The 13,670-nt window shown below is 30.5% G+C and overlaps 1 protein-coding gene across 1 annotated transcript; it reads right to left on the bottom strand.

Annotated features, from left to right (window-relative positions):
- Positions 1-3,509: 3,509 nt before the first annotated feature.
- On the bottom strand, positions 3,510-4,709 carry LOC114759615 (phospholipase A(1) DAD1, chloroplastic-like). The gene has a single exon (XM_028948825.1). It carries the CDS (start codon positions 4,584-4,586, stop codon positions 3,510-3,512), a length of 1,077 nt encoding a protein of 358 aa, XP_028804658.1. The 5' UTR covers positions 4,587-4,709.
- Positions 4,710-13,670: the final 8,961 nt, after the last annotated feature.

The following is a 13,670-nucleotide window of genomic DNA, read 5'->3' as shown; positions in this document are numbered from 1 at the left end:
CTCATGTTCAAGAATTTTTGCCTTGGAGAATAAGCTTTGGCATCCATTGGTTATTAGCCACGCATTAGGGAAAAACAGTGAACAGAATTCGCAAATTTCATCACAAGTCAGACCGTCCCTAATTAATTACCGACAAAATTTTACCGCTAAAATAATTAGCAACAAAAACTCCGTTCCCAAATTTTATTGTTAATTTGCTCTTTTTTTTTCGGGTAGTCACCAGACGACTAAGTTGAATCGAAGTTATGATTGGTGGTTAAATAAATTCTTTCCCAAAAATATTCTCTCCAAGAATCATACCCCTAATATTGCCAGTAAAATTTGTTTTGAGACTCTTTAAAATTTTGTTACTACTGTTTCTTTTATACACCTATTACGGTGATTTATAGGCCTGAATTCCTTATACCACCACCAAAAGTCACCTCTTTGCCATCATCTTTTGCCCTTTCGTTTTCCCCATCTTATTTTCGTACAATGATAGAATCTCACAGTAAGTCTAAAAGCTCAAACTCAATTGATGAATAATGAAGCAGACCAATGATAAGATAATTATATTTGTCAGAATTAGTTCTTAGCATTGCTTGTGGATTTGGAATTTGACTTGGTAAAAGATTTCCTTCCACTAATAGTGATAGTTATATCTTCAAGTGATAAAGATAGACAACATTTTTCCCAGTTATAATCTCATAACTTTGGTTAAGAAATTTCATGCTTCAAACAGTGGTATATATAATATAATACGCTTTCTGCAAATTGTCATTTATTTCTCTTTCTTTCATCATCGTCCATTTAAGTTTAGAGGAAAAAATATTCCGCGATACAAAATTAAGTTGGAGAAAAATTAGATTGTGTGTAAGAACCCAGCTTTTTTATGTTTAAATAGAATGACCTTTAAAATTATAATTTTTATCATATTTGGAATTTTTTGATATAAAATTATAATTTTGATAATAATTTTTTTAGAAAAATTTAATAGTAATTTTTCAAATTCATAGTAAACCTCCCAAGAAAGAAAGGACAAAAGATAAAAAAAAAAAAAAAAGGGAAAAACTTTTGGAGTGTGAAGTGAAGGAACATCATTTCCATCACTTCAATATTACAAACCTCATTATAAACTACAAGGCTTAATCATCAACCCCATAAACAATACCTACCTATCCCTCAATTGTTGTTAGGATCACGCTTCATTTTCAAATTTCCTTTGAAAAATTTTTGACCTCAATAAGTCTCATTCATTCTATAAAATATTTTTCAAAGAAAAATTCATTATAAAATAATGAATTTCATATCACTTCAGTACTCATTAGTTAATTACTCCCATCTCTTTGAAAACAATATGAATATCCAACTAATTATCATTCAAATACAATATTATCTCTTTAAGTTTATGTTTCTCATTTCACATGATTAAATTGTACGGTTAATATACAAATTTACCCACAAAAATATTCGTGATCGGGCACTTAACACTATAATATGGTTCACTTGGTTAAAAAGGTACCTATGAAAATTTTAAAATGGGACAAGAATATCAAATGTGCAGCCGTTTATTTAAGCACACTTTTGTTACTTTTAATGGTAGGCTCTACAGTCATGATGTTTTTGCATCCTTTTGAAATCGTCATAGATATTTTTTGCATCCGAGTGAACATTATGATGTCATATGTGCATTTACGAATATTTGATTGATAGTTTACATTTGAACTCTTAAATTAAATTATACTCCTTCAATTTTTAATATAGGACCCAATTGTTGAGTTAATCTTGGTCTTAAATATAAGACTTATTTTTCATATGCATCATTTTTTCTTAGATTACCCTATTAATACTTCTTCAATCATAATCGAGTAAAAGAGAGTGTGAGGATATTAAGAAAGATTATTATGGTATTTTAAAAAAAACATGTCATATTTGTTATAATTAACTAACTTACCTAACTTTTTTAATCTAATCAAATTAGTTAAATAGGTCTTATATAAAAAACTAAAAGAGTATTTCAGGCCGGCAACAAAAGCACGTGCTTATGAATAGAACCATAAAAAAAACTGCATGATTACATGAGTAATTTAATTTGGTGATTAATGAAATAAATAAAAATATTGATGTGACACATAATATCTGATGAAATTACATTAAAACCACACACGTGTAATTTGGTTGCTTGTGAAGCCAACCAATCATGGTTCTTGAGAAGTTTCCATTTCCTACATAGCTGGGCATCATAATGCATCCAAATTATGATTGGGAATACTGTTTGTCTATTTGAGTCTTATTCATGGATCCATTTATTTGTCCAACATCCATCCATCTACTTCACATTTCTTGCAAGTAAATGATTATTTGAAAGACTCGCTTTGCGCTGCTCCATTATACATACATTTTCTTGCATAGAACAAAAGTGGACCAAATATATAGCAGATAGATCTATCACATCAATATCATATACATGACATTTTTTTTTGAAAAAAATGAATCATAGAGACCATAATTTCTTATCATAAATAGACCCATTAACTTTACCTAACAATCTCAATGAAAGGACTTAATTAAACAATTGTGCAGTATATATATTTTAGTGAGAATTGAGCAGCATATCAATTCAATGACCACTGTGTAGTGTATTTATAAAAGTAACGTTAATTATTTGATTATATCATATTTGACTTTATTTTGAAAACTATCAACCAAATTATGATTCTATGTGCGTTTTTCTTTAACTTTTGTAATCCAAAAAAGGATTACATTTTGATGATCCTAATTTATTGTTCCTTATTTAACTTTTTGTAATTAATCACGTTAATTGATCTATCATGGTTTGAAAATTGGTGATCAAATTTGTCTTACTATTCAAAACTTGAATGATCATTGTAAGGTAATTTCTTTTTGTGAAAATAATATTCTTGAAAATTGACTGCTCTAATATTTCCGTTATTAACGTAGCTGACAAGTTTGGATTATTTCCATAAATATCTTGGTCATGAATAAATTTGTTTTAGAAGGCTCATTAGACTGAAATTATTTAAAACCAAACCAAAATAATTTTTGTGCTTATTTAAGATCACAATTGGAGACCACAAAAGCACTTATTCACCTCATATTTCATAAATTATAATTAAAAAGCTGATTTTAAAAAATATACTATCATTTCAAACTAACACTTAACATTACTAAAAGCTTACCAACGAGTTGTTAATTAAGATAGTAAGCTGTCTCATCTTGTACGGAAAAAAAAATTTATTGAGAAGGTTTTAATTTTAACACTCTCGTCTTGACAAAAATTAGTCTCAAGCTAAAAATGAATTAAGAATGCTATGAGGGGAAAAAAAAGCCTTCTTTTGAGGGGGGGTTTACCATCCCTCCATATCTATCCATATTGTCATTTGTCAAATGTACATTTTTTTCCCCATGTCCAGTTCTCTAAGCTCTGAGGAGAAATCCCGAGCTTCTGTTCAAAAATAATATTTAAAAAATATTTAAACCAAAAAAAAAAGAAAAAGAAGAAGAAGAAATCACAGCCACGCTTGGGCGGGATAGTGCTTGGATTTTGAACCGTAAGGGCACGTCGAGCTCACAAAATCATTTACCAGAAGAAGATATGTCTTAAGATCATGACACGTGGCAAGATCGAAGTTCTTAAGGTGTGGAGATTCTCTGCTACTGAGTCTCAGCTCCTGCCCTACGTCCGCATACACCCACTGCAGGTCCTCCATGCGCCTATGCAGCCACCCGGGCAGCCTTCCGAGGTGGGCCACCCCATCGCCTGCCACGTCACCATTTCTGGCCACGAACCCCGGCACTTTCGTAATAACATCATCGGAGTTAACTATTCTCAGAATCTTGGTCCCACTTTGCTCCAACCGCCGCCGGAAGCTTTCGTTCCCCACGCGCGGGCCGCCAAATGAAACCACCGTCACCATTGGCGCATTCTTGACTGTGTTGGCTATATCGTACGCGCTAAGAATCGCGAGTGCTGCTCCCAAACTGTGACCAGTTATCGTCACGCTTAGGGGCTCATCGCCGTAAGATTGGATAATCCTCTTTACTTCTTCCCTCACCATTTCCCGTAAACTTGGAGTCTTCGGCGTCTTCGATAGATAAAGACTCAAAAACCCTTTCTCTACCATCGCTTCCCCACCTTTACCTCCCATATCCGCCGGCAAACTGGTCAAGGCGGCGCGTGCATTCTCCAACCACTCCAAACAAGTGCTCGTCCCTCTCAAAGAGATCACGACATCGCGCCGCCCAAGCCTCGCTATCTCCTCCTTGTCCTGACAAACTGCCACGTAACCTATCCAACTGCACAAACTAAGCTTCCAAGGCACTTTATCAATCCACTTCGGCAAGCGAATCCCACACGTTGCTCGAAGGTTTTTCGTTATCTTATACCCTGACTTCTGAACCCCCGATCGGCTCAAAAGCTTCCGTTTCGGGTACCGGCTCATGGCGTACGTCGGGGACGACATGTCGAAGTCGAAAGAGCGATACGCCGCGTCGACGAACTGGCCGTATCTCAGGATTTCATGGCGTAAGGTATCGTCAAGAGGGTCGAGCATGCCGTCCCAGTTGTTGATCCCTTGGTACTGCATCCACCTGCGGCCGAGCTTTGGCAAGTCGCATTGGGCCGGCGAGTCGTGCTTGAGCCGACTCCATGAGAGCTGAGACTTCTTGAACGGCAAGTTCGTGGTGGAGGCAGCAGCGGACTTGAATTGGAAGGGATCTGATAAAGAGCTATTAGGCACTGAAGTAAAAGAAGAAGAAGACGAAGATTGGTGAGAAGCTCGAAGAGGAAGCCTCATAGTAGTGAAGAAGAAAAGAGAGAAAAGTAGAGCAGTGGAAATCGATATCTCACTCTCCTTGGTTTATGAATAATTATTATGATCCCATGAGTGTTAATGGTTAATAATTACCATTGCATATATATACACACACATGTACATGTAAATTTGATGAAGGGAAGGGAAGAGGAGGGAAGGACGTGGACGGTGGGAGAGAGGAACAGTGGGGGGAGAGAGAGGAAGAGTGAGTAACTGAAAAACGGCTGCGGATTGAGGAGAAGCAAGAGGAGTGACGTATGGTGGGTGTGGGTCCCACAGATCAGAATGTGGAGATAACGACAAAGTGCTTTCCGCCCACAGGGGGAACGTGAAATTTTCGGCCTCTTCAGAGACTTCCATAAATACAGGCAGCAAGCCGCGTCGAGGAGTGAGGACCAAGGAGCGGTACATAGTAATAAGTCAAAGTCAACCAAGGCATATATGACTCTTGCTACTTATTCCGCGAGCTGTAACATATAAAGTAGTACTCTTCTAATTTTTAATATAAGACCTAATCATTAAGTTGATTTTAATCTTAAATATAAAATCTATTTATCATATTTATTAATTCTTTTTAAATTATTACTATAAATACTCATTCAACCATAATCAAGTAGAAGAAGATGGGAGGATATTAAGAAAAATAATTATGATATTTTAAGAAAAACATGTCATATTTCTTATAATTAACTAACTTACCTAAATTTTTTAATCTAATCAAATTAGTTAAATAAGTTTTATATTAAAGATCGGAGCAGTAATAATTATTTATTTTGTTGTGTTGAAAATTAGTTTATATTATTTCATATTAAAAAATATATTCTTGTAAAATTAAAGGAGGCTCCATGCGATTTATTTTGTACTTTATACTAATATTGATATGAATATGAAAAAAATTTAATTAAATCCAGTTGAAATATCCACACTTAAATTTAGGTCCACTTTTAATAAATTCTTAATCAGATCGTGAAGCCTAATTATTGATTTCTAATATGGTTAAATAATCAGAACGCGTCTCTTTAATTGAAACAAAAAATTGATTACTCTACCCCTTTCAAGTGATTGTTCATCTCTTATGATTATTTCTTGAAAACATATAAGTGATAATTTTAATTTTAGTTTAAGTACTTCAACTGGATTTAATTGAGATTTTTTTGTTAATATTGGTGTGACAATTTCATAATCACGATGGCAAACAAACAATTTCAGAATCACACTGGAATACTCAGTTTTGTTTGAAATATTTTGAGAATTGATTTGAACAAATATATACGTCGAAATCAAATAATCCCAGCGAAAAACAATGAACAAAACAATTTTATTTAAGTATAAAAACAACCAAAACTGATAGAGGTATATTATGTGCAAGTATAAATATACGTATTGGTTATAATAATTTTACTAATAATAATTAAAAACTTTAAACCAGAGCCAGTTGGGGTTGAGTTCTATATTCATTTTTTCAAGGCATAAACATTCTCCTGTTGGATGTAATTAAACATCATCAGGCATTAAATATGGACATCTCTCCTATTCGACCTTTAATTTGCCATGCTGTAAAAGACAAGCCTAGACTCAACCCCTAGTGGTAGTTCTATATTAATTTGTTTGGCTAACAGTACTATATCATATGGCATGCAACAAGTATAATTTGATTCAATCATTGTGGACCAGCTTTGGTTTAGCGAAAGAATTTCTTATGAATTAAGATTTAAATTTCGGCTGAGATACTAATGCTTAGGCTCATAACAAGCCTTCAATAAAAAAAAAGTATCTATGCTTAATTAAAAAAAACATATTCAATTCAAAAAGTCTGTTTCGTTTTTTTAGGGGCCAACCACCGAGTCTATTTCTGTGCTTAATAAAAAGAATAATTTGATTCAACAATTCTGTGAAAAACTTGGAGTAACACTGCATCCTAAATGTAAGTCAGAAAATTTTTTATTTCTAAATGTAAGTAATTTGTAATATATTTAATGCTTTTTTTAATTTTTTCTTTATTTAATTCTCATATGGAAATAGAAAAAAAAAAAAAGAAGAGATATGAGAATGATTTACAAATATACTACTTTGGTCCCATTTGTAAGGCACTTTCATCTTGTTTTATATATATCAAGAAAAACATTAAATTGTATTAACTCTCTATTAAAATATAACAACTTTTTAACTTTATTTCTTTTTAATATATACAGATTTCAAGAAAATAACTATTTACACTATAAAAAATGAAGCACATACTTTCATGCTAAAAATTTAATGAAGTAACTTATAAATAGGACTAAAAAATATTCTCTTCTGCCTTATAAATAGGATTAGAGGAGTATATAAAGAGAATTTTAAAGAGGAGTATACAAAAATTAGAAATTTTTGTCATTTTAATTTACTCTGTTGGTCTTATTTATAAGGCAGAGATATAATATTTTTCTTAATCCTATTTATAAGTTATTTTATTGAATTTTTAGCATGGATGTACTATTTTGTCCTTCATTAATTATAGTATTGATAGTTATTTTTTTTTATAGACGTGTATATATTAAATAAGGGTATAAAGTTAAAAAGTTGTTATATTATAATGGAGAATTAATGCAATTTAAAGTTTTTTTTCACCTGTATGAAACATGCTAAAAAAATTTTATAAATAAGACCAAAAAAATATTTTTTTAGTATGTGAGAATATGGTACAAGTGACTTATATTAAGTATCAGGGTACTTCTCTAGTCCTTAATATAAGACCTATTTAACTAATTTGATTAGATTAAGATAGTTAGGTAAGTTAGTTAATTATAAAAAATATGATATATTTTTTCTAAAATACCATAATCATCTTCTTTAATATCCTCCCCCTCTTTTACTTAATTATGGTTGAGGGAGTATCTATGTGAATAATTTAGAAAGACTTGATAAATATAAAAAATAGATTTTATATTTAGAATCAAAATCAACTTAATAATTAGATTCTATATTAAGAACCAAATGAGTATTATTTACTATTCCTGATAAAACGCACTCCTCGGTGGTTGTGGATGGACATTTTCACTACCCATTGAGGGTCCGTTTGGATCAGCGATTGGAAAAGTAGCTTATTGAAAAAGTAGCTTATAGAGAAGTGAAATTGGAAAAAGCTAAATTGGATAAGCTGAATTGTGTTTGGATTAGAGTTCAGAAAAGCTAGATTGCAAAAGTGAGATTGGTAAAAGGTTGTTTGGATTATGATTGAGTAAAAGTAAGTTTGGTTGTAAAATGACCAAAATAGATATGAGTTTTAATAAATAATGAAACATGATTAAAAAAATAATTTCACATAATACAATGAAATTAAAATAATTTAATATGAAGAAGTCATAAAAAATATTTTAAATATAAAGTGAAACATGAAAAAATAAAAGTATATTTTTAGGAGCATATTTAAAAATAAAAATATATTTCTAACTTATTCATTACTTTCAACTAATTTTAATTGATTTTTTATTATCTACAAATTAGTTATTTGAGGCTTATAATAAGAACCAAAAGAGGTAATAAATTTCTTAACCTTTTCTCTCTCCATATTTCAAAAGCCATAAGCCATAAGCTATAAGTCATAAGCTGTTAATTTTAGCTTATAACTTATTGTAGCTTTTCAAACAAAAGCCCGATTGCAAAAAAGCTGATCCAAACAGATCCAATTTTGTCAATCGAGTTTATAGAGCTTATAGAGCTTATAAGCTACTTATAAGCCCCAAATAAGTGATGCCAAACAGGCACTGAATGTCTGTGTGGTTGAAATTTGTACATAAAGTAATTATGATACTTTGAAATTTGTGCCGCTCGAGGTCTATGGAAACTTGGTAATGGATTTATTTGTATTTCAAATTTAAAACAGTATATCGCATGCATAGCTTCGGAGCATTAAGGTAGAAAAGTTATTGGTAATTAAAACTACCCCTATAAAGCATAATAACTATATTATGAAAATAATTACGGAAATGAATTTATTGCTGGCTGAAAAAGTATGAAGTTATTAACAGTTCTATTGTAAAGCCATAAAATATAGAAACCAGTTTACGAGGTAGGAAAAAAAGAGTGAATATTATTTAGCATATCTACTTAATTTTGCAAGAGAATTGCACTTTTAAAAGAAAATTAGATTTATTCCTTATACAGCAAAGATACTCCTTTGATTCCATTTATAAGACAGAGAGAGAAAACATTTTTTTCGTCATTTTTATAGAGTAGTGAGAGGAATTTTTTATATCAATGTATAATTTTACCTTTCATTTATTATTGTGTTGACTATGTTTATATGACATATAATGTATATTAAATGGGGATAAAGTTAGAATGTTATTGAATTTTAAAGGAAAGTTAATAAAGTTTAGGGTTTACTTTAATTTATGTAAAACATGTTAGAAACAACTTATAAATAGGATCAGAATGGTAAATAATATTCCAAACACATTTTATATAATATATATATAATGTATGCTCATTATTCGTTAGTTCTTTTCTTCAACTACCACATTTTGTCCAGGGACAAACGTCAAACAATGGATATTTTATTCAAAAAATTAGTTTTATTTGATTTTCTTTTTTAATTTTATTTTAGTATTTTTACTAAAAGGTGATATTACATAAAGGGATATCCCACAGTATAGACAATTTTCCTCACAAATGTGATCAATTAACCTTTCCCCCCAATTTCAGCAAAATTTGATGAGAGGATTGAGAGGGAAACTATTTTTGGGTACAAAGAGGGAAACTATTTACTTATTTCCTCTTAGCTAAAGTATATATTTGATCCTTTAATTTTACATAAGGTTCTAATTTAATCCATTAATTTTAAAAAGGATATATTTGGTCCTTTAACCCTAAAATTGTTAAGTTTAAATGATATTTTTTGTAACAATCATGATTGTTTTAAAAATTAAACTCAATATATTAGTATTTGAGAATGTTTTATCAATATTTAAAATCTCAAGGTCATCATTTTTGTTAACAATTTTAAAGTTAAAGGACTAAAAGTATAATTTTTAAAGTTAAGGGACTAAATTAAAACTCTCTATAAAGTTAAAGAACTAAATATATAGTATAACCTTTCCTCCTAATACCTTACAATAGACAACTTTCCCGAAAAATTTTATTCGAAATTATTTTCTTTTTCCTTGGCCAAACTTATTCTTCCCTTATTCAATTTTTGTTCCTTCATATTCTCTGGTTATTCCAAGCACAGCATTTGAAAACTTTATTAGTGCAAGCTACTCACCTGTTTTTTTATTGGAAAAATCCTAAAAAAGTGACTGTTGAATTTCAAAATGACAAATCAGTATTGGTTACTACACTTATAAAGAAAATGACTACACTTACAAAGCAAATAACAACATATTTTTGTAGTAATTCCTGATTTGTAATTTTGAAATTCAACAGTCACTTTTTTGGGATTTTCCCTTTTTTATTTTTGTCTTTCCCTACATTAATAGCTAATAAGAAGACAATATACAATATTGGATGACAAATTTTTCATAGAAAATCCATAAACTTTAGCCGCTTGCAGAGATTAGTAAATGAATTAACACATTATACAAAATTGGATTTTACTTTTGAAATAATAGAACTATTATCATTTGCCAACTGTAGAAAGTGATTTCTCTCTTGTTTTGCGAGAACAAAGAATGAACTTCTTCTAACTAGGTTTACCTCACAGACAAAGGAAATTAAACATATAGATGCTTGTTTAAGAGAATAGAGTCATTTCTACCACTCATGCCAGCCATAGTTAAAATTAGAATCCTTAAAATTATTAAATTATTTTTATTATATGTATTTTTCTACAATATATATACCACATGATAAGTTGTTGATTTGGATGTTAAAGGCTAGATTTTGTTTGAAATTTCATATGACCGGAGGTTGTGACAATACAAGTTTTGTCCTCTTTTATTTGCTAATGCATCTATGGCTTGCCTAGGATTTATTTATATAGGCATACATAATTATTTATTTGTGAGTTTCATGTTCTTCCAAATTGTTTGACTACCAATGTTAGTAAACAAATTATTTGTGATGTGATTGTTATTATTCCTTCTTTTTTTTTGTGTGAAAAAGACTGTTTGTTAGATGACACACGTAAGGCTTTGCAAATTTCTTGCTTCAAACTCAGAGGATTATTTTAGCCAATTCGTGAAAATATTATGCCTCAATGCCTTAAAACATTGACTAATAAAAAAAAAAAACATTAAGGAACTTAAGGGCTTCTATTGTCCTCAAGCGTGGCTTAGCCATTTTGTTTTATTTAATGAATATTTTTTAAAAACTTTTTGAGTTTGCACACCCAATAGTTCCAAAGAAATTATATTTTAACTTGTAGGCATATGTAAACTTAAAGTAAGAAGTGTAAAAGAATTGTTCATTTATACATACAGAAGTTTCAAAATAGGAAAAAGCTTAGGTCAAGAATCTTATATTTATTATGTCAAGTTCTTAAATTACACATGTTTTTGTGTTCTTTTTTTTCATATAGATTTATAATTAAATGCTATTAAATGTCACGGGCATAGTAAGAAGCTTCCTCATTCACTCAGGATTTTAATTGGAAATATATACTGAGTTTATGACTTCCATGTTATGGACCAAGCCAAACATACTACTACAAATTTTAAAATATTTAACGGTCATTTTTACTTATATTTAATGCTTCAGAACCATCGAAATGCACGTGTCGTATAAAGTCAGAGTAAATATTTGACTCTTCATAACTGTTCAATATGACTTTTCATATTTAACGATTTAGACACCAAATTAGTCAAGATAAGGCTTTAGTTATGACTTTAGTTCTCTGTCCTGTCAACACTCGATGGTTTTGTGTAATAATTGTCAAGTATATGACAAATATTTGATGGTTATTCTCTCATACCATCAAACAATGCAGTGTCAACTTTGCTCATTTTAGTTATATGCTTATTTGGTTGTTTTTGCGCAAGAACTGCCACATATATACTTTGCGGTTCATTATATATAACCAACAAGTGATTACAAAATACTTGATGGTTAAACCTAATAACTGTTAAGTATTGATTAGCTTTTTTTTTTTAATTATGCACTGCATTATAGAGATTGAAATAAGCACAATAACAAAACAAAAGCACTAGCAAAACAATCATACATGTTATTCCAACAACCAATAAGCACAGTATATTTTCCAACAACCAAAGTTCCAAAACATTTTTTGTCCAAAACAATTATGTCCAAGAAAATCAAAACCAGAATCGGCCAAATACCTAAGAAAGACAAGAAAAACTAAAACCAAAATTGGTCAATTACTTAATACATTCCAAGGAAAAACAATGGAAAAAAAATAATCAATACCAAAATCGAAATTATCTTATTTACTACTCCCTCCGTTCCTTATTATAAGAGACAAATAACCAAATTACGTTGATAAAAAAAAAACAGTTAAAATTAGTTGAGCACAATTAATATGTAAAAAGTATAATGGCTTTTCCAACAATGCCCCTATTAATAAGGAGAGAGTATGAGAGAGAATAATTAAATTATTAAAAAAAAGAGAAGTGGGAGGGAGAGAGAGTATGAGTTGGAGACAAAATAAATAGGAGTAAAATAGGACATCAATACAAAAAAATAGAGACAACTTTTAAGTGTCTCTTATATATGGGAACATGCCATAAGCATCAAATGTTTCTTATAATAAGGAACGGAGGGAGTATCTTTGTTGTGTCCCCATCCTGACAGTACGAAGTTATTACCAACTCTTCAATGACTTTTTCTATTTAAGCGGGTAAATATCATTCACAATATGTGCTGACAAAGTAATATATATGAAAGCAAACAAATTGAAGTCAGAGATATATATATATATATATATAACATAAATATAATTTTAAAATGTATAAATTGAACTTTGAACAAATGCACACATAACTTAGCAAGAATTGTGTTGGGATGGTGGGTGACTATGCTTTTTATGAATTTCATCACATAATACCCACGATTCTAGCTCTTTTTTTTTTTTTTTTGGTTTCAGTAGGCATTGTAAAGAAACATGAAGAAAAATGTATTAGTAAATGATATAACAAACCATATTTACTTCAATAGTTAATAGTGGATACCTTGATTTTCTTCCATGTGCACATGGAATTGAAATTATCGCCTTTGGCTGGGCCAATCGAGGCCTCCATTTATGAAATACAACAACACAACTTTAAAAATAAAATAAAATATTAATGATCACCAATTCTTCCTTTATTCATGCAAAGCAATGGAGAAAGGTTATATATAAACAAAATAATTAATCATGTACCATGGGTACTAATTTGCACCCTTTACAGGTTCATCCTGTTAGTTGTTGATTCTTCTTACAGAATTAAGGGTACTCAAGATCAAACTTCATCTATTGTAGATAATTAGTAGGATGCTTAAGGAGGCAGTCTTTGACCCTTTCATCTGCATTTTGTCTTAAATTTTTTATATCTTCTACATTGTGATACAATTATCTACATCTTGGCATAAAAGAAAAATACCATATATAATGCCTTGCTCTGAGTTTTTTCATTCTCTTGGTAGCGTAAGAATTACACTTGTAACACTTGTTAACGATTTATGTTCCCTTCTAAATAAAATGCAGTTATTAGAGAAAACATGTATATACTCATAACTCAAGACAGAGGACAACATTTTTTTTTTGTGTCATGCACTTTGCTTGAAAGTTAGTTTTCCTTTGGTAGCATTTATTTCATAAACAAAAGCAATTTTGCGAAACTCCTATTACTCCACCCATTTCTTATTTTCAAGTTGTATCATTTCAACACTGCATATAGTTTTGTGAACTCAATACCCCCAGCTTACAAAAGCTTCTCGGTGTTA

This window comes from Neltuma alba, unplaced genomic scaffold, assembly GCF_004799145.2.
Source record: "Neltuma alba isolate B1F8T4 unplaced genomic scaffold, ASM479914v2 tig00010875_pilon, whole genome shotgun sequence".
Taxonomy (NCBI): domain Eukaryota; kingdom Viridiplantae; phylum Streptophyta; class Magnoliopsida; order Fabales; family Fabaceae; genus Neltuma; species Neltuma alba.
This window is presented reverse-complemented; position numbering and strand designations above follow the sequence as displayed.